The following is a 27353-nucleotide window of genomic DNA, read 5'->3' as shown; positions in this document are numbered from 1 at the left end:
CAACATCATTTATGATATGGTTAGTAGCACCTGTATCAATTATCCAAGAAGGAAAGAAGAACTTACCATCTTGAGCAATCGGCTTGAAAGTTTTAAAACAAGCATTTGCTCGAGTAAATGCTCCTGTTGGACCTTCACTTGTATCACAGGGCCTATCATCCAATGGTGTATCAGGAAGTGAAGCAGCAATCCCAAATTCTTTGCTATGCAATCCCATATTCTTTGCTATCATTTCCTTGAATGGTTTATTCCCTTATTATTCTTATCATCTGTATCTCTCCACTCAAGTGATTGATTGTTATTAACCTCCCCCAAACTGTGTCGAGGCTGGAGACATAGTTTGTTGCAAATGCGAAGAAGATTGGCCTTACATAAGGGCTTGGTAAAAATGTCCGCAAGCTGGAGAGTAGAGAAGACATGGCGAGTAATAAGGATTCCCATTGCGACTCTCTCACGAATAAAATGGTAGTCCAGTTCAATGTGTTTGCTACGGGTGTGAAACACAGGATTAACAGTCATGTGTAATGCACTCAGATTATCACAGAAGAGTATAGGCAGGCGGGTTTGAGGAACATCAAGATCACGTAAGAGAAAAGTGAGCCATGTTAATTCAGCTGATGTGTTAGCCATTGCACGATATTCAGCTTCAGTACTTGAACGAGAGATGGTCGGTTGTTTTTTTGCACACCAAGAAATGATGTTATGTCCCAAAAATGTGCAAAAACCCGTCGTAGAGCGTCTAGTAGTAGAACAGCCTGCCCAATCTGCATCAGAAAAGGGAAAAAGATCAAGTGTAGTGTTTCCAGTTAGATACAAACCTAAAGTAATAGAGCCTTTAACATAGCGTAAGATACGGCGAACCATTTTTATGCTAGCAATAGTTGGTGATTGCATGTATTGAGATACATAGTTAACACTGAAAGAAAGGTCTGGTCTTGTAAGTGTTAAATATTGTAATGCACCGACAATGCTACGATAAAAAGTAGGATCAGAGAAGGAAGTGTTATCATGAAGGCCCTTGGTTTTAGACTCCATAGGTGTATTCATTGGTTTGCAATCTAATATTTGAGCTTTGTAAAGAATAGTGCGAGCATAGTGAGTTTGAGAAAGGTGCGAAGTATTAGCAAACCGTTGAACCTCAATACCAAGAAAATGATGTACAGGTCCAAGATCTTTCATGGCAAATTCATAATGTAAAGTTTTGATAAAATCATCAAGTAATATCGAATTAGATCCTGTCAACAACATATCATCAACATAAAGGAGTAAGACCAATGTGCCAGATTGAGAGTGCAGAATAAATAAGGATGGATCAGCAAGACTACAAAAGAAACCAGTTTCGAGCAGAAAAGCACTAAAACGATCAAACCAAGCCCTTGGTGCCTGTTTAAGGCCATAGAGAGCTTTTTGAAGTTTACAGACATGAGATGGAAATTTTGGATTATGCATACCTGGTGGTTGCTCCATATAAATATCCTCAGTTATGTAACCATGAAGGAAAGCATTTTTAACATCAAGTTGACGAATGTCCCATTGGCGAACCATGGCTAAACTAAGAACTAAACGAATAGTACCTGGTTTGATGACTGGAGAAAAGGTTTCAACATAGTCGATACCATCCACTTGGTGATACCCTTTTGCTACTAGTCGGGCTTTGAGCCTATCAAGTGTGCCATCAGCTTTTAATTTAGCTTTAAACAACCATTTTGATCCAATTACATTCATATGAGAATCTCTTGGAACTAAAGTCCATGTGAGATTTTGATGCAAAGCATCAAGTTCATCAAGCATGGCTTTCCGCCACCCATCATGTTGAAGGGCTGCTTTGACTGACCGTGGCTCACTTGGAATATCTCCACATGTGAGAAGTAAAGCATATCGAGGATTCGGCTTGTAAATCCCATGTTTTTCTCTTGTAACCATAGTGTGAGATGTTGATGAAACAGGTTCAGAAGAGGAAGCAGGAGGTATACTAACCGAATGATTGTCTTCAATGGGAATAGGTAGTGAGGAAGACATATCATGTTCTTGTGGGGACAACTCAAGATCAATGTTGGTGGAAGTGTGATCATAGGACTGATTTGATGGTAATTCAAATGACATAACTGGACTTGTAGGATCTAGTACAAAAGGTGACGAACTTGAGATTGGGGTTGGAACAGGAATATGCATTAAATCTATTGATGGAGATGGTGAATTCACTGAGACAGGAGATGGAGAATCAAGAAACGCTAATATACTAGCATTGGAGGATGACAAAGGCCCGTTTGTCTTGTAAGGGTACAAATTCTCATCAAACACAACATGCCTAGATACCAACATTCTGTGGGTTTTAGGATCAAAACATTTATACCCTTTATGCCGATCACTGTAACCTACAAACACACAAGGAACGGTTTTAGGATCAAATTTACTCTTTTTGGTGTTCCATGTATATGGATAACATCTTGAACCAAACACCCGTAAAATAGAATAGTTAGGATTAGCACCATGTAAACGAAAATAAGGACAATCAAAATTAAGAGAGGAAGAAGGCAAACGATTGATTAAAAATGCTGCAGTGGTGAAGGCTTCGACCCATAGAAAAGTAGGTGCCCCACTGTGAAAGATCATAGTCATCCCGAGTTCTCTAATAGTACGGTGACGACGTTCAACAATGCCAGTTTGTTCCGCTGTATGTGGACAAGAAACCTGATGAATGATTCCCTGTTGCTGAAAGTGTAAAGAAAGTCTTCTATTCACAAATTCACCACCACCATCAAAATGAAAAATTTTGATTTTCTTATCAAATTGACGTTGCACATAACTTTCAAAAGATAAGTAAACATCAATAAAGCCAGACTTGGCACGAAGAGGAATTATCCAAATATAATGAGAATAATCATCCAGAAGACAAGCATAATATCGAAATTTACCAAGAGATAGAATAGGGGTTGGTCCCCAAATGTCACAATGAATTTTTTCCAAAACACCAGTACTGGAAGAAGAAGATGAACTAAAAGGTAGTTTGCTAAGTTTGCCTAATTGACAACTTTCAAAAACAATGTCCACCTTGTTATTTGAACTAACATGAATTGAATTCTTAGTACGTAATAATTGAACAGTTGATTTTTGCGGATGTCCAAGACGTTGGTGCCACAGCTCTTCAGTCCCGAAGTTTTGTCTATTGGAAAAGTTTGCTTCCTTTGGTTTGGACAAAACATAAAGATCCCCTTTTACGTTGACCGACTATTATGGCTCGACCTGTTGCTTGTTCCTTAATGCAGAAAATCTTATCAGTAAATTCACAATTTAAGGGATATTGTGATGTTAACTGACTGATAGAGAGTAAATTACGAGTTAATTGGGGTACATGAAGGACATCACGGAGTAATAAATCATTCTTACCATCAGAAACTACAACATCCCCAATAGCATTTATCTTTAAGTGAGAACTATCACCAATGAATACTGAATCATGACCAGCATATTTTTTAAGATTTTGTAGCATACCTGGGTTTGCAGTCATATGATTTGAAGCACCAGTATCAGTTGTCCACTCGACATCTGGAACTGATGTATCCATGGTGAGAGAAGCAAGAGCTTGAGGAAGATCCTCATCATTTACTGATTGATTTGGTAGACTCCAACATATTTTGGCAATATGTCCAAGTCTTCCACAAAGCTGACAGTGTTCGTTTTTGTACATTTCTCGTTCTGTACTTGTTATGCGCCGTTTACCGGGCGGTGGTGGTCGTGGGGTGTGATTTCCCTTTTTGCAACCGTTGTGAAACATTTCCTGCATAATTTGAATGCTGAGAACTATTGTTAGTGGCTGAAAAACCTCTACCTTTTGAGGAGAATTGATTGTTGTAACGGTTGTTGTTGTTATAAGTATGTTGCTGGTTTTGGTGATGCTGTCCATAAAAAGCATATGATGGTGAGTCTGTTGCTTCAACCCATGTGTTTCGTTGTTCGAAACCCTATAAAAGTGACACTGCTTCTGAATATGACGGCATGGGAGGTTTGAGCATTACCGTTGTGAAAGATTCATATTTCTGTCCAAGATTAGCAAGTAAAGAGTATACTTTTGTTTTGTCAGGTACCGGGTTCCCTATGGCTGCAAGACTGTCGCAAATACTTTTGAACTTTCTTAAATATTCTGCCAAAGACTGATTTGGATCTTTTCTGAGATATGTGAGTTGTTGCCGAAGAGTAAATTCACATTCTTGTGAATCTTGGGCGTATGCTTCTTTTAAGGCATTCCAAACTGATTGTGATGATTCAAGGCCAATAACCAGGCCTAATGCTTCTTCAGTGAGTGTTCCAATTGTGACACCCCAAAAATCCACACTCCAAACCATGAATTAATTGAGTAATTAATTCTATTTCTTTTGAGGAATTGATTCCTAAAATCCTGATTTTTGATACTCAAGGACTAGTATTTGACTAGTCAATCTTTACGTGGTGTTGTACCTTGTGCTTTGAGAGGAGTTCCCTTGTTCCTTACACTTTTTAAGAGTTAGTAAGGGTATCCTTGTCTTTTCACCAAGAGCTAGTTTTGTAACCTAAACCTAGAAGACTTCTTCATTTCATTCCCTTACATTTCCTAGAAAATATCTCTACCTTCTCTCTAGAATAGAAGAGTAGCTTGTTCTTCAAGCCAAAAGAAGCCTTTGTCAAGATTCCAAGTTTTGCTTCCAAGATTCAATCTTTCCTCTATTTTGGCATCTAGAAGGGTAAGATCTAAGCTTGTCTAGTCTTTTTGGTTCCATCTTAGTTGTCTTTTTCTTAAGGGTTGGATCTTTATGATCTTTTGGTTTGATCTTGAAGTGGGTTTGGCTAGTGAGCTTAGTGGAGAGCTTGTTGTGGTGTAAGAAGAGTCTTTTGGTCTTCAAGAGGTAACCCATGTTCTACAAAACCTATTTTGCTTACCTATATATGATTTCTTGGCTCCTATTTGTGTTTTGCTATGAAATGTGAGAGTTTATGCATTTATCTTGTGATATTGCATATCTAGAGCTTGTGTTTAGGATTCCTTTGTGCCATTGCTTGGCATTTTCCTTGATTCAAGTCATTTTGCCGTGTTTGGTGAGATTGGGTGTGTTTTGGACTTGAATTTGTGTTTGGAGGAGAAAATCCTCGAAGGGATTTGTTGTGGTACAGGGGTGTACCCGCGGGCGGAACGGCGGGCGGGGCACCACCCGCCGGCCTACCCGCGGGAACGTGATGCCGTGTGGGTGTTGTACCCGCAGGCGGGACCACGGGTAGGGCACTACCCGTGGGTCCACCCGCGGGGAGCACAATGGTGTTGAGATGAGATTTGTTCCCCATGATTTGTTTGTCTCGGTCTTTGATCTTTTGGCCTCCCGATGTTCTTTTGTGGAACTATTTGAGCGTCTTCTTGATGTTTCGTAGGTCTAGAGCTTTTTAGTAGGTATCCATGTAGGATCTTTGGTGTTGTGAATCGTGCTAAGTGTTCAACATTGTGTTTCGTTGAACCGTGTGGTGTCTTGTGTGTTCCTCGGAACTATCTTGAGTTTCCCCGTTGTTGAGCTTGCTAGTTATTATCTTAATGCTAGCGTCGTTGTTGTCGTTGGGTGGTGACCCGTCTCTTGATTGAGTATGTTTCATACCTCTTTTGCAATCCGTTGTTTGTTTCGTGTGAGTGGTGGTGCGTGTGTGGCTCTACCTGGATTGCACGATTAGTGGTATGGGACGCTAGTCACCAAGGTATTGCAGCGGTCCTCGTGGTGGCCGTGACGTGATTATGGAGTTGTGGCTGAGTCCACGTGATTGGGGGATAACATTGTGTTATCCGGGCATGTGTTGCCGTGAATTGGTGGGTTTTTGTTGGTGGTTATAGGTGGGCGACGACGGTCCCGTGGAATAAGGTTGGACTTGGCGGTACAGGGGTTTTCTATAGGTAATGGTTGGCTTTGAAGGTACAAGGTTGGGGGTAGCCATAAGGTTGGAACAGGGCATAAGGAAGGCATATCAACTCGTGATGGGTGATGTCACGAGGGCTTGTGTAGCCGTGTGGTGAGTTCTCTTCTCTCGTGACGTGTGTAGTCACGGAGTCTTGTGGTGTTTTGGCATGTGTTGCCGTTGGGTGAGTCTTTATCCTTGTGTGTGGTTAATCTTTGTGGTTGGGATGTGTTCCCGGTGTTATCATTGTGAGTGGTAAGTCTTGTGTTGTCTTTTGATCTTGGCTTTTGACTTATATATATGTATTCCGTTTCGAAAATGGTTTTCATATTATATATCTACCTATTTATGATACTTAACGGTATTGGTGGGTTACCAGCATCTTTCGCTGACCGGGCGTCGCCCCGATGTTTATCTTTGTATCTTTCAGGTGATGCGTAGTCGAGCGCGATGTCTAGAGCCGGTAGCTTAGCACCTGTATCTTTAGACAGTGTTGTTGAGGCCTGTGTGCCAATGTCTTTAGATTGTTCTAGCTTGTTGTTTTTGGGATAGTGGTACACTTGCAGATTGTCGCCGTAGCGTATGCCAAGTGTGGTATACGTGGCATAACACCCCGTTTTGGATTCCTTTTATCCAGTTATCTTTCTATCTTCCGCTGTGCTAGTGTTTTGTTGTTAATCTGCATGTGTTAAGACTTGTTTTTAGGTCTTGTTGTTTTGGGGGTGTTACATTTGGTATCAGAGCCTAGGTTTGAACCTTGGTTTAGAGCCTAGGAAGAGTTGAGTCTAGACTTTCTAAGTGTTTAAGTGTGTTTTGAGACCTCTAAGCGACCTTAAGAAGCTATGTGTTAGGCTTAGGACTCTAGGTTGCGCGGTGAGATGTGTGTTGTTTTCTGTCTTACTTGCTTGCTTTTTGTGGTAACCTTGTTGTTGTAGCAGAAGTGCGATGCCTCCTCGTCCTCGCGCCCGCTCCCCAGAGACCTCGACCAACGAGCAGCTCGCCCAGAATCTCCATCAGCTAACGCAGACGATGCAGTCGCTCAGTGAAGCTCTGTTGAACAACAATCAAGCTGCACCGCCTCCGCCTCCGGTTGAGCACCGCGATGTGGGTCGTTTTGTGTCCGGGCATCGGCCGCCTTCCTTTGCTGGTGAAGAAGACCCTGTAGTCCTTGAAGAGTGGCTACGGGTGTTTGATAAGATTTTTACCGTGGTGGGTTGTCCCTAAGAGAGGAGAGCAGAACTGGCAACGTTCTACTTCTACCAAGAAGCTGATCTGTGGTGGGTTCACGAGAGTCCGGCCTTTCTTGAAGAGCCTGGGTTTGATTGGACCGCGCTCAAGGACAGGATGCGCGAAAGGTTCCATGTTTGATGAGTTCCTTCATCTGCAGCAAGGACCCCTATCTGTGGTGGAGTACCACAAGAAGTTCCTAGAGCTGGAGCGCTTCGCGAGGGTGTTGGTGCCTACAGAGCTTGCCAAGGTTGAGCGTTTCGTTGCCGGTCTGAATTATGAGGCACGAAAAGCGTTGACGGTGAGTAGACCCAATTCCCTCAAGGATGCGTATCTGTGTGCCGCAGATCTGTTTCGTGTTCAGCAGCTTCAGAAGAGTTCGCTTGAGTTGGCTAGGAAGAGAGTTGAGAGTGGTGGTTCTTTTGCTTTCAAGAAGCCCCGACCGAGTTTTCCGGCTAGAGTTGTGTCATCTTCTTCTCAAGGACCAGTTAGGATGGAGCCTCCAATTCAAGCTAAGTCGGTTGGTTGTCGCAAGTGTGGGAAGGTGCATCCAGGTCAAGTTTGCTATGGCCAGGCGTTTAAGTGTTTTCGCTGTGGGGTTGTTGGTCATAGAGTTGCGGAGTGTCCTCAGTTTTTCGGTCAGAGAGTGTTGCCGACACCCCCGGGAGTCGGAGGAGCACCAGGAGGGAGTTCGAGTCGTGGAGCTGTTGGAGCTAGGCCGCCGGGCGCGTTCGCACGCAAGTGTGGGAAGGTGCATCCAGGTCAAGTTTGCTATGGCCAGGCGTTTAAGTGTTTTCGTTGTGGGGTTGTTGGTCATAGAGTTGCGGAGTGTCCTCAGTTTGTCGGTCAGAGAGTGTTGCCGACACCCCCGGGAGTCGGAGGAGCACCAGGAGGGAGTTCGAGTCGTGGAGCTGTTGGAGCTAGGCCGCCGGGGAGCCGGGGAGAGTTTTTGTGATGGCGCGTTCGCAGGCGGAGTCGGAGGAGAGAGCTTTGTGTTCTTTGTTGCCTTGGGTGCTATCTTGTGTTTCGTAGTCGGAGGGTCTGGTGGAGGAGGAGAGAGCTTTGTGTTCTTTGTTGCCTTGGGTGCTATCTTGTGTTTCGTAGTTGTCTTTGGTTGGCAATCCGCTTGTTTTTTCGTTGGATGCTTAGTATAGACTTTTTTCTTGCTAAGTGTTTTCTTTAGTTGGCATCTTGTTTGTGGTAGCCATCTATCTATCCTTGAGTTATCTTGTGCTTAGCCCAATTCTTTCACCTTTGGACTTGGTTTACAACAATTCCAAGTATTCTTTGGTTTGGAAAATAGCCAATCCCAACCAAAATCTTTCCTTGTATAGCCTACAAGTTGAGCCTAAATGTTTCTTTATAGCCTTTGAGGCTCGAACCCTAGCCAATTTCTTTTCTACCCAACCTCTAAACCACTTGAGCCAATTATCTTTCTTGAAACCTAACCAATTTTAATTCCTTTTTAAACCTTAAATTCCACTTTGTTCAAAATCCCCAAACTTAATCATCTTTTTCCCCAATCTCACCCAAATCCCTAATTTCTTTCCCCAAAATTCTCTTCATCTTTTTCCTTCTCCCTACCCGTGAGCTACCCGAAGCCACCCCACCCCGTCGCCCAGCACCACCTGCCCGTCGCACCACCGCCTCGCCACCGCCGGAGTTCGCCGCACCGCCGCCGCCGCCGACCTGCTGTGTGCCGTGCCGCCGAGCAGCCGCGAGAGAGAGAGAGAGAGAGAGAGAGAGAGAGAGAGAGAGAGAGAGAGAGAGAGAGAGAGAGTGCAGCGAGAGAGAGAGCCGCGAGAGTGTGGTAGAAGAAGAAGAAGTTGTGGGCTTTGTTTGTTGAGCTTTGGATCATCTTTCACCATGCCTAGAAGGTCAAGTTTGGCTAGAAAAGCGGAATGGGTGGATGCCCACTACCTTGTGCTTGAAGGTAAAGCTTTTGATCCGGAATCTTTTTCAAGTTCCTTGTTGGATTTGCTTAAGTTTCAAGGTTTGCTAGATGGTTTTCTCGCCATAAGGGCCGAGACTTACCCGAGTTTGGTGAAAGAGTTTTACCGTCGCATGGTTGTGACGAAGGAAGGTGAAAGGCTTGAGATCACCTCCAAGGTGAGAGGTGTGAAGGTTGTGTTGTCTGAGAAGAGGTTAGCTCAGTTGTTGAGTTTGTCTGCTACCGGAGTGGCTCAGTACAGTGGTCATTCTTGGATTAGTACGGATACCATGGGGTACCGTGACTATTTGAGCTATCTGTTTGGCCGTACGAGTGGTTTCACTCAAGCTTCGAGGCCGGAAAGGAAGTGGTTGTCTGCAGAACAAAGGATCTTGGTTATGTTGGTGTCAGATTGTTTGTTGTCTAACAACAACAAGAGCAGTTTGTTGGGTAAGTTGGAATGTACCTTTGCCTTCTGTTTGAATAATGTGGTTAAGTTCAATCTGCCTGCTTTAATGATGCAACACATGGTGTTCTGCCGGGATCACAACCGGAAGAGTTTGTCGTATGGAATGGTGCTAAGTTGGATCTTGGTTAAGAAAGGTGTTGGTGTGGATGGTTGTCCCTCGAAGGCTGTGGGAAAGATGGTGTTGGATACCGTCAATCTCCGGAGTTGTAATCTTTTTCAGTTGGATAGTGGTGAGTACATCACGCTTGAAGAGGTTGCTAGGAAAGCACCTGTTGAGAGAGCAGAGTTAGCTGCTGGGCTTGAGATTCATGCCAGGAAGTTGAGCCTTGCAGTCCAGAGTTTGGGTGGTGACGAAGAAGTTGAGGAGGAAGCAGATCAGGAAGAAGAGGAAGGAGCACCGGAGACCGCTGAAGCTGAAGTAAGTGAATCAGACAGTGAGGAACGCCGTAGAAGGGAAGAAGTTCGCACCAAGAGAGGGCAGGATGTCGCCTCTTTGCTTCGTCAGCAGAACAGTTTGATCGCCGAAGGTTTTGCGTTTGTGAGGTCGCAGTTTGCTGCAGTGCATCAGAGGCTGGATCGGTTCGAAGCTAGTTCTAGTCACAGAGTTGAAGCCGAAAAAGAAGAGTCTGAAGAGGCCGAAGAGTCGGAGAGTGAAGAGTTCTAGTGGTGTTGTGGTAACCCCGTTCGCTTCTTCTTTGTTGTTTCTTAGCCTTTGTAGCTTGGTGTTTGGTTGTTGTGTGCTTCGTGTGCTTGCTTGTTTTGTTTGTTGCCTTGTTGTTTAGCTAGTGTGTTAGTTGGTGTTTGGGTTAGTAGTTTAGTTCTTGGTTGTAGGCTAGAAGTTGGTTGTTGTGTTGAGGTTAGAGTTCTTGATGCCCAATCTATCCGTTTGTTAACCTCTTGCCTATCCTTGAATTCGTAATGTCTTTCTCTTTGCCTTGGAACCTTGTGAGAACTTTTGGAGTTTTTGACCGAAAGGGATATTCTTGGACATCTTGTCACAATTTTGTTTCCTTGTTACCTTTCGTTCTTAATTCGTTGTACCCAAGTTTCGGGGACGAAACTTCTTTGAAGGGGGAGAGGATGTGACACCCCAAAAATCCACACTCCAAACCATGAATTAATTGAGTAATTAATTCTATTTCTTTTGAGGAATTGATTCCTAAAATACTGATTTTTGATACTCAATGACTAGTAGTTGACTAGTCAATCTTTAAGTGGTGTTGTACCTTGTGCTTTGAGAGGAGTTCCCTTGTTCCTTATACTTTTTAAGAGTTAGTAAGGGTATCCTTGTCTTTTCACCAAGATCTAGTTTTGTAACCTAAACCTAGAAGACTTCTTCATTTCATTCCCTTACATTTCCTAGAAAATATCTCTACCTTCTCTCTAGAATAGAAGAGTAGCTTGTTCTTCAAGCCAAAAGAAGCCTTTGTCAAGATTCCAAGTTTTGCTTCCAAGATTCAATCTTTCCTCTATTTTGGCATCTTGAAGGGTAAGATCTAAGCTTGTCTAGTCTTTTTGGTTCCATCTTAGTTGTCTTTTTCTTAAAGGTTGGATCTTTATGATCATTTGGTTTGATCTTGAAGTGGGTTTGGCTAGTGAGCTTAGTGGAGAGCTTGTTGTGGTGTAAGAAGAGTCTTTTGGTCTTCAAGAGGTAACCCATGCTCTACAAAACCTATTTTGCTTACCTATATATGATTTCTTGGCTCCTATTTGTGTTTTGCTATGAAATGTGAGAGTTTATGCATTTATCTTGTGATATTGCATATCTAGAGCTTGTGTTTAGGATTCCTTTGTGCCATTGCTTGGCATTTTCCTTGATTCAAGTCATTTTGCCGTGTTTGGTGAGATTGGGTGTGTTTTGGACTTGAATTTGTGTTTGGAGGAGAAAATCCCCGAAGGCATTTGTTGTGGTACAGGGGCGGAACGGCGGGCGAGGCACCACCCGCCGGCCTACCCGCGGGAACGTGATGCCGTGTGGGTGTTGTACCCGCGGGCGGGACCACGGGTGGGGCACTACCCGTGGGTCCACCCGCGGGGAACACAATGGTGATGAGATGTGATTTGTTCCCCGTGATTTGTTTGTCTCGGTCTTTGATCTTTTGGCCTCCCGATGTTCTTTTGTGGAACTATTTGAGCGTCTTCTTGATGTTTCGTAGGTCTAGAGCTTTTTGGTAGGTATCCATGTAGGATCTTTGGTGTTGTGAATCGTGCTAAGTGTTCAACATTGTGTTTCGTTGAACCGTGTGGTGTCTTGTGTGTTCCTCGGAACTATCTTGAGTTTCCCCGTTGTTGAGCTTGCTAGTTATTATCTTAATGCTAGCGTCGTTGTTGTCGTTGGGTGGTGACCCGTCTCTTGATTGAGTATGTTTCATACCTCTTTTGCAATCTGTTGCTTGTTTCATGTGAGTGGTGGTGCGTGTGTGGCTCTACCTGGATTGCACGATTAGTGGTATGGGACGCTAGTCACCAAGGTATTGCAGCGGTCCTCGTGGTGGTCGTGACGTGATTATGGAGCTGTGGCTGAGTCCACGTGATTGGGGGATAACATTGTGTTATCCGGGCATGTGTTGCCGTGAATTGGTGGGTTTTCGGTGGTGGTTATAGGTGGGGGACGACGGTCCCGACGGAATAAGGTTGGACTTGGCTGTACAAGGGGTTTTCTGGAGGTAATGGTTGGCTTTGAAGGTACAAGGTTGGGGGTAGCCATAAGGTTGGAACAGGGCATAAGGAAGGCATATCAACTCGTGATGGGTGATGTCACGAGGGCTTGTGTAGCCGTGTGGTGAGTTCTCTTCTCTCGTGAGGTGTGTAGTCACGGAGTCTTGTGGTGTTTTGGCATGTGTTGCCATTGGGTGAGTCTTTATCCTTGTGTGTGGTTCATCTTTGTGGTTGGGATGTGTTCCCGGTGTTATCCTTGTGAGTGGTGAGTCTTGTGTTGTCTTTTGATCTTGGCTTTTGACTTATATATATGTATTCCGTTTCGAAAATGGTTTTCATATTATATATCTACCTATTTATGATACTTAACGGTATTGGTGGGTTACCAGCATCTTTCGCTGACCGGGCGTCGCCCCGATGTTTATCTTTGTATCTTTCAGGTGATGCGTAGTCGAGCGCGATGTCTAGAGCCGGTAGCTTAGCACCTGTATCTTTAGATAGTGTTGTTGAGGCCTGTGTGCCAATGTCTTTAGATTGTTCTAGTTTGTTGTTTTTGGGATAGTGGTACACTTGCAGATTGTCGCCGTAGCGTATGCCAAGTGTGGTATACGTGGCATAACACCCCGTTTTGGATTCCTTTTATCCAGTTATCTTTCTATCTTCTGCTGTGCTAGTGTTTTGTTGTTAATCTGCATGTGTTAAGACTTCTTTTTAGGTCTTGTTGTTTTGGGGGTGTTACACCAATAATCCATCCACGTAGGAGACGGTCTTCTTTGCGCCATCTGAGGTATTCATCTGAGAGCGTATTTGTATCAGTGGTGACTGCTGTTGTAGCATTATTTTTATACATGGCTGATTTTGTTATTTCACCAGTGAGGTGTCCAACCATGTCTTGACTTTCAGCAAGAGCAAGAAGTTGCTCACGCCACAAAGGGTAGTTTTCTGGGGTGAGTTTGAGTGTAACAAAGTTGGCAACATTCAAGGAAATTGTTGAAGCCATGATTTAATTTGCAAGAACTCTCTGTTATCTCACAAGAGGCTCTGAAACCATGAAGAAAAACAGAAACTTTTGAATAGACTTTGTGAATATAATTGTCTCTTTTCAACGTGAGAAGGGAGTTCATTAGCTTATCATATATATAGGAATTTTTACAGAAGAGAATAATACAATAAAGGAAAAATATAACAATTCCAGATTTTGTGCTATCATTCCCTTGAATGCTGTGGTTGAATGCAATCCCAGATTCTTTGCTATGCAATCCCATATTCTTTGCAATCATTTCCTTGAATGGTTTATTTCCTTATTATTCTTATCATCTGTATCTCTCCACTCAAGTGATTGATTGTTATTAAATTTGACGCTCTTCTTGTTGAACCAAAGATCAAGCTTTACCAACTGTAGGCAACGGTGTCATAAGCATAATTTGAGATTTAACACCTAAATAGTTTTCATTTAAGCCTTTTTAAAAAAGTAGTCACTTGTTCCATTTTATGACCCTCCTTGATTCTATTTAAGCACCCACAACTACATCTTGGTGTACAAGCACACGTAGGCAATGGCTTTAAAAGCAAAAGTTCATCCCACAATAGTTTAAATTTAGTAAAATATGCACTTACAGAAAATTCCCCTTGTTTTATGCTATAAATTTCCTCAAGAAGATCCGCAACACGAAAATCGTCCCCTTCATAAAATCGCTCTTTTAAGTCATCCCAGACTTCTTTAGCAGTGTCGAGCCATAAGACACTTTGAGAGATTACAGGTATCACTGAATGTAGGAGCCAGGACAAAATCATATTATTTGCCCTTTGCCATGCCGTGAAATCAGGTGACGTCACCTCTGGAGCAACAATTGAGCCATCAACGAATCCAAGCTTATTTTTGGAGAGTAGTGCCATCTTCATTGATCTACTCTAAGAGTGATAATTTGTCTCATCTAAAGGGACAAAAACAAGAACTAAAGATGGACTTTCGCCAGAGTGAAGATAGAATGGGCTTCCAACATTAGTCGCATCAAAATTTGTCCCAACCCTAGGGACAACAAGGGTTGGCACAACTGGATGGACTTGTTCCTCAGAATTGTCAGCCATAAATAAAAACAAAGCGGAAACAAATTTAAACAGGCTTTGATACCATAATGAGAAAATGACAAAGGAAGAAAGGAAGAAGCAAAAAATATTAATTGAGAATATTTCTGATGATGGACAAAGAATGAACAAAATCGAAATAAATAGAGCAGGCTACAACTAACTCCACGCTAGTTTGATGCTAGACTAGGTACAAAAACAAAACAATAATTTAAATGAATTCAAAATAACAAGAAATAGTCAAAAACAAGAAATAGTCAAAAACAAGAAATAGTCAATTCACATGCTACTTCAATACAAAGTGAACATGCTTTTCTAATCATTTCTCAAAATCATCACCAAATCCATCATAACATGCTCATTTCTAGTCCAAATTTAACGAAATCAAAGCCAAAACGTGCGTCGAGACGGCCCCGAGGTACCGAGCCACAAGGGCCCGCGAAACCTGGCCCGAAACGATACGTAGTTGTGCCACAAGGGCCCGTCCATTGCACAGAACATACTCAAGGACCAGGGGCGGGGCTCCTTATGAGCCGCCCCCTAAGGCCGTAACAATGCCGGGCCTAGGCAACGGCCCTCTCCTAGGGTCGTGCCCTAGGCCTGGCTGGCCACGGCACTAGCCAGCGGCCCCTTAGATGGGCCGTTGGCTAGGGCCGTTACTTCCATCTGGTGCACACTGTCTGTGCACCATATGGTCCATTTCATCTGCAATTCACTTCCAAGCAATTCCAACACATCCCAAACATTATCAACACATCATGGACAAGTAATAGATCACTTCCAAGCTCAAACGCAATAAAAATCTACCATTTCTACTCATTTCTACTCAAAAGACTAGGCTTCACAGAGCCAAAGATTAAAGAGGGAGTCCATGGGGTTATACCTTTGTAGACTTCTTCTTCTTGCTTGGATTCCCCATCTTCCCAAGCTAGCTACACCCTCCTTCACCTCCTAAAAACCTCATACAAACCATACATCATCATACTATCAAGTTCTAAGAGAAGAAAGAAGCTTAAGTAAATGGAAGACTAAGATTGAATGAAGAAGGATGAAGAAGCTTACTGTGTTGTCTTCTTGAATTGCAAAGCTGATATATGGGAAGCAAGGAGTCACTACAAGAATAATGACATTTAGTGACGAATCTTTTGTGATACTTCGTAATTTAGTCACAAATAATACCCTTTTTGTGACCAAAAAAATAATTCGCCACTATTGTGTGGTGTAATTGTGATAACTTTTTTTGGTCACAGATAACATGGTAATTGTGACGAGTAAGTATTTGTTGCGAATAAGTTGTTACTATTACTAAAATAATAGTGTCATAACATGCGTTGTCAAAGTAAATTGTACAAATTGCATATGAGTTGGTAAAGTAAATTGTTTTTAATAAAAATTGATGTCATGGTTTTTTATGAATAAAATTTCTAGTTAATTATTTCTTTTTGTTATCTTTATTCTCTATTTTACAGAAAGACAAAGATTCTAATGAATGGTCAGATGCTGTTGAAGTTTGGAAGGCATCAAGAAAAAAATCTAATGGAACTTAGTCCGTTCCAAATGGAGAAGAAATCATGGTATGAAAATTATAGTCATATAAATATTGTGACATTTCTTAAATTAGTTTACTCAATTATTAATATTTATCTTAATTGTAGAATAAACTTCAAGAAGAGGGAGAGAAGAATAAAGAAAATATTTCAGCTGCACCTCTACCACTTGTTGAGCATTTTGATTTGGTATTAAAAAGAAAGTCAAGCTATGTACGTGGTTTAGGTCTTAAGGGGATAACTTCAAAAGCCCAAGAGAAGATTCTTCTTCAAGCAGAAATAGAAGCTTCAAAGAAGCATGAAAAGAATTTAGAAGAAGAAGTTGCAAAATTTAAAGAAATCGCACAAACAGCTTTAGAGAAACAAGCAGCTGAAATCAAACAAATTTTTGCTCACTTAGCAAGCAATCAAGGACTTCAAAATATCCTAAGCAATGCATCTCCATCAACTACCTCAAGTGAAGAATAATCAAGACATTTTATTTTTAAACGTTTTTATTTGAATTCAGTTGTATTTCTTACAAAGTATATTTGTTAGACAATGATGTCTTTTTTATATATATGTTTTTTAATTTAACGAGTAACATTTGTTGAATGCATGCATTATTTTATTCCAAATAATAATTAAACTAAAATATTTAATTATGACAAGATTTTAAAATAAATAATTTTATATTTTGTGCATTTGGCTAGTATTATTTGGAAAAATAATTGTGACCAAGTAATGGTCACTTATAAAAACATTAAGATTGACAATAGTGACTTCAACTAATTTTAGTGACACAAATTTCGCAACTAATTTTCAGTATTTTAGTGACAAATACGCTGCCACTATTTTCAAAGATATTAGTGACGAAGATGATGGTTACAAGAAATTGAATTGTTGTATGACTTTAGTTACCACTAATGAGTGTTTTAGAGTCAACTTCTATTGTCACAAATAAATACAACATTTGTTACCATGATTGTTCTCACAACAAAGTAATTATTGATACAACTTTTTTGGTCACTAATAATCGTTTTTGCGTCAAGAACAATTCTCACAAATAAGTACAACTATTGTGACTAAAGTGTTGTCAGAATAAAATAATTAATTGCCACGATTTTAGTTGTCACTAGAACAATATTTTGTAATAACATATTTGGTCACAAAGTATACATTTATTGTGACAACCCATCATTATCACTCAAATACTACGTGTAGTGAAAGTAAATATTGTCACAAAGTAGTGAGTAATTGTGACAACTTTTCAAAAGTCGTCAATACTACAATAGTGACGGAGGATATAGTGACGACAGGTGACGACTTCAAAAAATGGTCACTAATTTCAATAGTGACCAAAATTGATAGTTTCAGTGACAACTTCTGTTGTCACTAAATGTGAAATTTCTTGTAGTGAGTGGAATCAAAGAGGCAAATGGCTGATAAGGGTTCTATTTATAGGAGCACAAAACCCTAGGTTGATCCCATATGATTAGTTGATGGCAAAAATGTAATTTCTATAGGCTAGAAGATAAATCAGGAAAGGAATTTTGGATGTCTAGTGGTCCACCATGCTCCATGGACCAAGGGCTAGAATTGCTATTTAAAATACTTTGGGGTTAAAAAGGAATTTTCTCAAAGAGTTCTCTAGATGAACACTTGTTTAAGGCTTCTTAGAATTCTCTCGGTCTCACTCAGATTGATTTTCTCAATTTAAAACTTGGTACGCGAATTACCCAAAAATTTAGGATTTTTGATTAAAAATAAGTTTTGGTGTTGAATTAATTTAAAATGTGTTCAAAATAATTTATTTAAACACCAAACGATCGCACAAATTTTTAATGGAGTGAAAATGACTATTTTGAAATTTCTTAAAATTGGATTTATGAAATTAAATTTTGAGTTGTTACACATAACTTTTGACCCGGTTATTCGTTTTGGACAATTTTTTTTTTGTTGAAATCGCATATTTTTTTGAAATCTATCCAATACAAACAGCCGTAGGCGGTTTGCCCCACCAATTTCTCAAAATTTGAAATCGCGTATTTTTATTCCTTCTCCCTAAAAGTTGAATCCCCAACCCCAAAAGCTTCTCATACCCTGGTCCGACAGAGCATTTGAGATTATGTAAATCACAGTCTCAATGACTCAATAAACAAGGTCAAATGTTGGTGCGCACAAGAAATCTGCTCAGTTTGGACATAATCCCCACACTTGATACTTATTAGGGGGCGTTTGGTTCACGGGATCTTGGATTACCCCAAGTAATAGGATTACCTCTTGGAAGGTAATATGAGATTTTGAAAATGTAAGATTACCTTGTGTTTGGTTTGAATTGTGGAATATAATATTACCTTGTTTGGTTAAAGGTTATATTTTGAGTTATATGGATCAATTACTATAATGTCCTCAATAATATATATATATATATATATATATATACATTTTATTCATTTCACACTATTAAATAGTGGCTATGAGCTTCTAAGAGATTTAGTGTAGTTGATTTGTTGCTTGACTTAAACATCATAGCGGTAATGTGACCGTTCGAATTCAATTGAAAACATGTATGAGAAAAAAGCTTAAAGATGTTGGAGAGCAGAAGGTATGGATTGAATTCTTTGTGCTCACATACAGACTATGATGTGATGGGTGAACTAATTGTGCAACTTACGATTTATCAATGATTTTAAGAACGGAGTCTTGTGAGATTATGATTAGTTCGATAAAACTAGAAACACCTAAGTTAATAGAAAATAACAAAAAAAAAAAAAAAAAAACTTAAAATTATAAAACCAACTATTTGAATTATGAACGACAGCGTATCAGTCGGATGGTGCCACTCTAATGTAACTGCAGCTCCACCGCTGAAACTTTGAGGCCCCTATCATAAGCAGGTAGTTCTTCTTCTACCAGAAACCCAATGCAGCGTTATTCTCAAACTTCAAAGAAGGTGATAAAAAATCCATTTTTTTTTTTTCTTTTTCCAATTCCATATATTTTTTACTCTATTTTCTCATTCAGTTTTTATTCGCCCGTTTATTGATTTTCAAAACTTTACCCTTAAAATTTTCAGCCGAAAGAGCAGAAAGAATGGGTAGGAGCGAGTTTCAAGCCAGAGAACTTTATACCCGGGGTAGTAATTGGGTTCATTCTTGGACTGTTATTGGATTGGTCGAAGCCACCCACCCCCAGCAATAACAAAAGCACCAGCAGCTCTCTAACTAGGAAGAGTCGCTTGTTGTCCAAATACCAACAGGAGAAGATAATGTCCCCTGGAGCAGCTAGCTCTGATGACGAGCTCAAAATGGTATCTTTTCTTGGGTTTTTAATAGCGTTTTACAGTTCTTTGTGCTTTCTTGCCCTGTTTTCCTTACTGATGATTTTCATCCCTGTGTTGCAACTTGCCAGCAAATTATGTTTTGGAATTGTCTGGAATTTTGATCAGTTGGATGGCCATAGTTTCATTTACTTTCTGAAACCGTAGCCAATAGGGTGTGCACAAGATAAATCCGATCCTATGATCCTATGACCCTAGCTGGCAAAGGACCATGTGGAGGTCTAACCTAAATTGCCCAGGCTTAAACCAAGAAGGCCAACAAGCCGCTGTTGGGATTCGAACTTGTAACTTGCTGGGTTGTCCCACTTTCCATTGCTATACTTGCTAAAGTTTGTAACTTTGAGGAGGATTTGGGGAAGGGGGGGGGGGGGGGGGGGTATTTTTCATCAATAGCAACCTTAGACGAAGTTGGTTGGTGACTTCACAAATTTTGTGAACGATAAGTTAAATGACAATTCTTGGAATTTTTTCTATACTTGCTAAAGTTTGTAACTTTGAGGAGGATTTGGGGGAAGGGGGAGTTGGGGGGTGGGGGGTTTATCAATAGCAACCTTAGACGAAGTTGGTTGGTGACTTCACAAATTTTGTGAACAATAAGTTAAATGAAAATTCTTAGAATTTGCAAGAGCCGTGGCTCAACAATCTCCATCATGATGGTAGTACATTTTTGGAACTATAGTTGATGATGTAATATGTAACTGGATTTTTGTTTATTTTCAAAGATGTTCTGTATATTGCTCTAGTTTATCTGTTTCTAACTTTAAGAAGCTCAATGACAGGTTTTGGTGGTAAGGCGGGACTTGAAGATGGGGCAAGGAAAAATTGCATCCCAATGTGCACGTAAGAAATCTTTGGTGTTTATAGTTTTAGAATTTCCATGTGCCTTGCAGATGATGTTTTATTTGATATCCCCTTGGTCATTTTGATCTTCTTGACTACTCAGTGCTCACAAAAAATAACATATGCAGATGCTGCGACTGGCATGTATTCAGAGCTAATGTCCAGGTAAAATTGTCAATATCCGTTGTGTCATTTCTAAGACTTTGAGAGGAAACACATTAAAATTATTACCGTGTGATTTTCACCCTAAAACTATAAGAAACATAAATTAGGAGGCCTTAATTGCACTTGGACAGACCCTAGCCAGCAAAGGACCACAAGGAGGTAAAGTGGTAAACCGACCTAGGTTGTCCATAGCTGATCGGCTCGAATCAAGAAGGCCAATAGGCTGCTCCCGTTGGGAGTCGAACTTGTAACCTTGGTTATTAAGTCAATGACCAACTTGGTTGGGGTTGCCCCTGATATCCTGCCTTTTTTGATATGTTTTATTCTGCAATGAGAGTTCGTCCATGGGTATTGTCTCTTTATTAGTTTTACTTTGACTTATTTTAATTACTGTTTTATACGACAAACAACATATTGGGATGAACTGTCTGATGCAGTGATAGGTCTCTGTTGAGGCAGTGGGAGCTTTGTGGACAGCCCAAAATAGTTGTTACCTGCAAGAATCAGCAAGAAATGTAAGCGTTTTCTATACCTATACGGTAACATGCCTTATAAATTGAACGCATTACTATAAAGCATCCTTCACCGTAGAGTTTGCCCTGTGCACATGATATAGAAGAATTAAAAAACGAAACGTTGTACAGGAACAACTTGAAGGAAGCAGCTGACAGCATAGGCCTCCCAACTTTTGTGGTTGCAGATGCGGGACGTACACAGGTATTTTCATGACCAAATCTGTGAAACTGACAAAAAAGTATAATTTCTTTGCAAGTTATAGTAAATTATGTTTATGGTGCCAAATGATGTATAAAATCGGTAATTAATGGATTTAAATCCTAGAAATAACATCGTAACAACAAGAGTGATGTGGTTCCTTGCACCCTGCGTCTAACCTTAATAACTGGATTGCTTGTAAAAAAGCATTTTCAATCTTATTCGTAAATTTTCACACATTTTGTACTTAGAGGCCTTGGACAGACTTCTCTTCTGCAAGCTATCTATGTTGAAATATACTGTTTGTGTCCTTAACTATTCTTGGGTATTGTTTATTTGTTTGACACAGGTTGCTTCTGGTTCGAAAACAGTTCTTGCTGTGGGGCCTGGTATGCTTCTCGACTAAGTTTTGAACTGATTCTTCTGTAATCTAATTGGAAGTTTCAATGATACTAACTTCGGTTGATTGCATATTGATAAACTTATACATCATTGGCTAAGGCTTTACATGATATAATATGCACTTTTCGGTGTTATCTTTCAATTCTATCGTTTTGTTCCCATAAGGTGTCGTACTTCTAAAACATCATCTACTTAAACTCTTGGTTCGTTGTTTTCCATGTTCCTGAGGATTTGCAAGTTGATGATATTGTGCCTTCAGAGTTTTACATTGTTGGTTTGTTTTGTCGAATCTAAAAAATGAGCAGGAAGTAAAGCAGCGGTGGATTCTATAACCGGGAAACTGAATTTGCTTTGATGGCGGTTGAGTACTAGGGTAGTTTCTTCTCAATTCTCTCGAGATCAGACATATGAGCTCACAGAAGAGATGTCGTCGTTCTTCATGGATGGCAGTTCTGCTTCTCGAAAACAGATTCTTATGGCAGAATGATCCGATATGTAGTGTTAGAAAGATCCTCTATGTCCTAGTCTAGTTTATTGGTTCATTTTAGGAAACGGATTAGAGACATTCATTTTAATGTTTATGGAACTTGTCTTGATGTCATGTTTGCCCACATTACAAGATTCAATGTAGTATTCTTAAAGCTAAACAACATTTGCACTGCATTTCCTTTCACATTCCCCTATCCTTCAATAACAAGAAATCGATTTGCGGCAATTTCAGTCAAGTTGTTTGGACTGTTAGCTTAGTAATTATAATCTTTCAAGTTCGACTCACAGTGACAGCGGCTTAGTGGGCTCCTTGGTTTGAGACTTTGAGTCGGTCCGCTCACAATGCAAAATTTATCTAGTATTGAAATTTTAAAAATTAGACCTATAGTCGAAATCTAAGGATATTGTTACACTACATATCCTTCAAAGGACAAGAAATTTTACTTTTCCGACTTTGATATTAGAGCATCCTCAATAGGCAGAGATTTTGAGGGCATCCTCAATAGTGAGGTTTTGTAGATCGATTTTTGAGGTGCCAAATAGGAGAGAGGAGAGAGGAAAATGTGAGAAAAAAAGGAGGTCTAAAACAACACAAAAAAAAAAAAATTATATATTATATTTACGCGCTCAGCCTAGCGTGTGACGTGCACGTGCCAGGCTGGGCGCCTTTTGTGCGCCTCATGCGTTCGGAGGTTGCTTCTTTCTCTTTTGGTGGGACTCACAAATTTGAAAAAACCTTGGTCTTTGCAGGGAGAAGTGGAGAACCCACTCTCTCTCTCTCTTCCATGTGGGCAAAAAACCTGCAAAAATCAAGAAAAAATAACTTTTTTTTGGATGTCTTGAGCAGTTTTTGTATGTGTGACTAAGAAAGATAACATGAGAGAGAGAATGAACAGAAGAAAAAAAAACAGCAAAGGAAATTATGCGCCTAGCGTGGAGTGCACTCGCCCAGCTAGGCGTTTTTAGTGCGCTCCACCTGACAAACACATAAGCCTTTTCAACTTTGGTGAGGTTCACTGTGCAAATAAAAATCAGGTCCTCATCCTAAAACTCCTAGTCTTCTCTCCTCACTCTCTTTCCTCTACATGTGCATCAAAACCTACAAATACCAAATTCATTATTGTGGATGCCCTTAACCTAATGATAAAAAGTGAAATAACAGATCCCGCAGAGTTAGCTCAAATGGTATACCATTTGATTTAAAGTCTAGATACCTCTTGCGCAGAGTATGAGAAATAAATGAAAACACTAACAATTAAATGGGGTGTTTGGTTGGATCACGGAGGTAGTTGTAATTCTTTTCTTACTTTATTCCATTGCAAGATAAATTACAGTGTTTGGTTGGAGGGAATTGTAATTCATGGGGTTCCCCCATGAATTGCAATTCAATGCTTTTGGGAAAGAAAAAATAGATGAAATGACAAAAATACCTTTGATAATTGTTATTTTTCTTATTACACAAGGACATTTTAGTCTTTATACCACTTTTTTACTTATCATTCTCAATATTTCTATTCTTTCATACCAAACAATATAATTTGAATTCCTACCTTATTCTTTTTCCATCGAATTACAATTCATTTCTTTTCTAATTCATTCCTCCCAACCAAACACCCCATAAAAGATTGAGTTAGTTTTACCCGAAGGTTAAAAGTGTGATTTTTTTTTGAAGAAGAAGAAGAAGAAGAAGAAAGAAGAAAAAAGTGTGATTTTTTTTTTTTTTTTTTAAATACAGGATATACTATATTCTTGGATAAAATTTGAATTTGAGACCATTGAGACATTGAGTGAAGTAGGTTATCTTCATTGTTGAATCACTCCCGCCACTCCACACTCCACTCCGCCGTCTCCTCTGCTCTGCCCACCGCCGCCTTTCACGTCTCAAGGTGCGCTCTGCAACTCATTATCTTATCATTTCCGTTTAATTTAACCAATACTCCGTTTTATTTATTTATTTATTTATTTTGGTTATTATCAGGGCTTAAACCCTAAACCCTACCTGCCTCGCCGCCGCTATATATAGAAAAATTCGGTAAAACTTTCTTAAATTTCCGAATTTTGACAGTCCCCATGCCTGTCAAGCTCTTTCCACAGCTCTGCCTTCTCAATTCTTATATACCCATTACCGCCTCTTCCGTAATGAAGTCCATCCCGCTTTCGAGACCTTCTCGGGCCATACCCATTTTGTCTCGGGTCTTCCCGTACAAGCTCAGGTACCGGCCTTTCAGGGTTGCGCTGGAGCTGCCAATGTTAGAAGGCCAGTTTGGTTCTCGGAAATTCTCGGCCCGGGCTGGGCGAGGAGGGGTCTCCCGGGGGAGGTCGGGCTCGGGCCATGAGGTTCAGGCGCAGAAGAGTTTGATTGATGATGAAGCTGACCTCAGTGATTGGGTAAGCGGGTTGAGGTCTGACTCGTATTTGAAAACTCGGGTTTATAGCGATAGTGATGATGAGAGTGGTGGGAAAGCTAGTGGGGGTAGTGGGAGAGATGAGAGAGGTGGAAGGAGGGGGAAGGAGAGTGGTTTTGATGATTTACGTAGGTCTAATAGGCAAGATGTTGGCCAGAATCAAATGCCTCCATCCTCTAGGAAAGGAGGGAGATTTGGGAGTGAAGGTTCTAGGAAAGAAGGGAGATTTGGGAGTGAAGGTAGATCTGATAGGCGAAATGAGGGGCGTGATAAAATGCAACCCTTTGCTAGGAAAGAAGGGAGATTTGGGAGTGAAGGTAGATCTGATAGGCGAAATGAGGGGCATGATAAAGTGAATACCTTTTCAAGGAGAGGAGGAAGGTCTGAGGGTGAAGGTAGAAGAGGGCAAAAGAGAGGTGCGGAAGAGATTGCCTCGGGATATTGTAAGGAGAAGAGAGGAAGTGGTGGTGGTATTGCCAAGAAAGGTGGAAGGGAGATACGTGGAAAATCTCTGGCTGTGTTAAGCGAAGATGATGATGAAGATGACAAGGACGTGGAGGATAATGGATATAAGCGGTTCAGTGATTTGATAGATAGTGAGGAAGAGACTGAAGAAGATTTGATAGATAGTGAGGAAGAGACTGAAGAAGATTTGATAGATAGTGAGGAAGAGAGTGAAGAAGCTAGTGGTGATGATTCCTTTGAGAAAGAGACTGTTCTGTCTTCTGTGGGAAATGAAATTCGTTCACAACCCTCACCTCCAAGTTCACTGGTGGGAGGTGACTCATACCTTAGTGAAACAAGGTTTGATAAATTTTCCCTCTCTCCTTTGTCGCTAAAAGGAATCAAAGATATTGGATATGAGAAGATGACTCTTGTTCAGGAGGCAACCTTTCCTGTTATTCTGAAAGGCAAGGATGTTTTGGCCAAAGCAAAAACTGGCACTGGCAAAACTGTAGCATTTTTGCTCCCTTCAATTGAAATTGTTTTGAAATCCCCTCCCGTTACTCGTGACCAAAAGCGACCACCAATTCTTGTGCTTGTGGTATGCCCAACTCGAGAACTTGCAAGTCAAGCGGCTGCAGAGGGTAACAATCTGTTGAAGTACCACCCCACAATTGGCGTTCAAGTTGTTATAGGGGGTACAAGGCTTGCATTGGAGCAGAAAAGGATGCAAGCAAATCCATGCCAGATTCTCGTGGCTACACCTGGAAGGCTTAAAGATCATATTGAGAATACAGCGGGTTTTGCAACTCGATTGATGGGGGTTAAAGTTTTGGTGCTTGATGAAGCTGATCATTTGTTGGATATGGGTTTCCGTAGAGACATCGAGAGAATCATTGCTGCTATTCCTAAGCAGCGCCAGACACTTCTTTTTTCTGCCACAATTCCACCAGAGGTCCGTCAAATTTGCCATGTTGCTTTGAAAAGAGATCACGAGTTTATCAATACAGTTGAGGAGGGCAGTGAAGAGACACATTCACAGGTCCAACAGAAGTACCTGGTTGCCCCTTTAGACAAACACTTTTCACTTCTTTATTCCATGCTGAGGGATCATATAGCAGATGATGTCAATTATAAGGTTCTTGTCTTTTGCACGACCGCGATGGTGACTAGACTCGTTGCAGGACTTCTTGGTGAGCTTAACTTGAATGTTCGGGAGATCCATTCTCGAAAACCACAAAATTACAGAGCCAGAGTTTCAGACGAATTTCGTAAATCCAAAGGTCTTATTCTTGTAACGTCTGATGTGTCTGCCCGGGGAGTAGATTATCCCGATGTTACCCTTGTTATACAGATTGGCCTGCCATCTGATAGGCAGCAATATATCCATCGACTTGGTCGAACTGGGCGAAAAGGTAAAGAGGGACAAGGAATATTGGTGTTGGCTCCTTGGGAGGAATTCTTCTTGTCCACAATCAAAGATTTACCAATGACAAAGGCAGATGTACCTTTGGTCGATCCAGAGACAAAGACAAAGGTGGAGCGTGCACTCTCCCACGTTGAGATGAAAAACAAAGAGGCTGCATACCAGGCATGGCTCGGCTATTATAATTCCAACAAGACTGTGGGCAGGGATAAGTGCAGACTTGTGGAGCTTGCAAACGAGTTTAGTCGGAGCATGGGGCTTGACAACCCTCCAGCAATTGCTAAACTCGTCATTGGTAAGATGGGGCTAAGAAATATTCCGGGCTTGCGTTCAAAGTAGGAATAGGCTAATACACACTGCAGAATTATTGAATACTCAGGTTTTGCAATTTTTGGTTGTTTCTACTGAAATTATATGCTATTTTAGATTACTAGTGATTTACATAATTGATGTATGGTTTTTATACTTTGACTGCCAATGTTTTTTATGTTTGAGATTTCGAGCTGCAATTTGATGATACAATGATATCAAATATGATGTTTTCTGCACAATATTCTCTCTTTCAGATTTTGGCTAATTAATTAGGCTGTACTCATTTCAATCTTCCATCCTTTATTTCCTTTGAGTTTTTATTTTATTTTATAATTAGTTAATAATAATACAACAACGTGTAGTTAGACAGTAGATTTTACAAAACGCCACATTGGGCAACCATTCCTGTCATCTTCTAACAAACAAAGTAGATCATCTGGAGGAGAAGCGAAGACATGCATGCCTTTGGGGTAATAGCTAACTTAGCAAGGGAGTCAGCCAAGTAATTCTGTTCACGGTAGACTGCTGTTATTTGCCAAGTTTCGAAACAACGCATCTCTTTTCTCCAAGCCTGTAAAATATTATGGGTCACTGAGGTAGGCGGAAATGAACCGTTCACAAAGCTGGCTATCTCGCAAGCATCAGTTTTGAATATCACTTTGCTAAACCCCATGTATTGAGCCAATTGTATACCTTTAAGGAGAACCCAGGCTTCCGCTTCTGAGGGAGAGCACCTTCCAGCATTGTAAATGAAACCTTGCTTCCACGTACCGGTGTCATCCCGAATGATTCCTCCACAGCCGACTTTGAGCAGAATCAGGATGGACAGATCCATCAACATTTATTTTTACAAAACCAGGCTGTGGTTTCAACCAACTTATTCTTTTCCAAGCAGCTACCTCCTCTGTATTTAAATGATCCTTACAGACATGCCTGGATTTGTCACAATGTAATTATAATTAGTAGTATGAAAGCTAGTATAATGTGGGAAGCTTGGCCTCACCACTATAA

The 27353-nt window shown here is 40.7% G+C and overlaps 2 protein-coding genes across 5 annotated transcripts; both read left to right on the top strand.

Annotated features, from left to right (window-relative positions):
• Positions 1–18627: 18627 nt before the first annotated feature.
• LOC109179894 (peptidyl-tRNA hydrolase 2, mitochondrial) lies at positions 18628–21929 on the top strand. The gene is made up of 8 exons (XM_019329372.1): positions 18628–18758; positions 18882–19115; positions 19925–19985; positions 20114–20150; positions 20588–20665; positions 20795–20867; positions 21214–21253; positions 21572–21929. The coding sequence occupies exons 1-8, from the start codon at positions 18729–18731 to the stop codon at positions 21619–21621; spliced, it is 603 nt and encodes a 200-aa protein (XP_019184917.1). The 5' UTR covers positions 18628–18728; the 3' UTR covers positions 21622–21929.
• A 1588-nt stretch (positions 21930–23517) lies between these two features.
• Positions 23518–26562, top strand: LOC109179892 (DEAD-box ATP-dependent RNA helicase 31-like). Of its 4 annotated transcripts, none has more exons than XM_019329369.1 (3): positions 23518–23641; positions 23734–24210; positions 24241–26562. In XM_019329369.1, the coding sequence occupies exons 2-3, from the start codon at positions 23826–23828 to the stop codon at positions 26367–26369; spliced, it is 2514 nt and encodes an 837-aa protein (XP_019184914.1). In that variant the 5' UTR covers positions 23518–23641; positions 23734–23825; the 3' UTR covers positions 26370–26562. The 4 variants fall into 4 exon arrangements, with proteins under 4 accessions (XP_019184914.1, XP_019184915.1, XP_019184916.1 ...); XM_019329370.1 differs by having other exon boundaries at positions 23734–24366; positions 24400–26562; XM_019329371.1 differs by having other exon boundaries at positions 23734–24741; positions 24808–26562.
• The last annotated feature ends 791 nt before the right edge of the window (positions 26563–27353 follow it).

Source organism: Ipomoea nil, unplaced genomic scaffold (assembly GCF_001879475.1).
Source record: "Ipomoea nil cultivar Tokyo-kokei standard unplaced genomic scaffold, Asagao_1.1 scaffold0980, whole genome shotgun sequence".
Taxonomy (NCBI): Eukaryota; Viridiplantae; Streptophyta; class Magnoliopsida; order Solanales; family Convolvulaceae; genus Ipomoea; species Ipomoea nil.
This window is presented reverse-complemented; position numbering and strand designations above follow the sequence as displayed.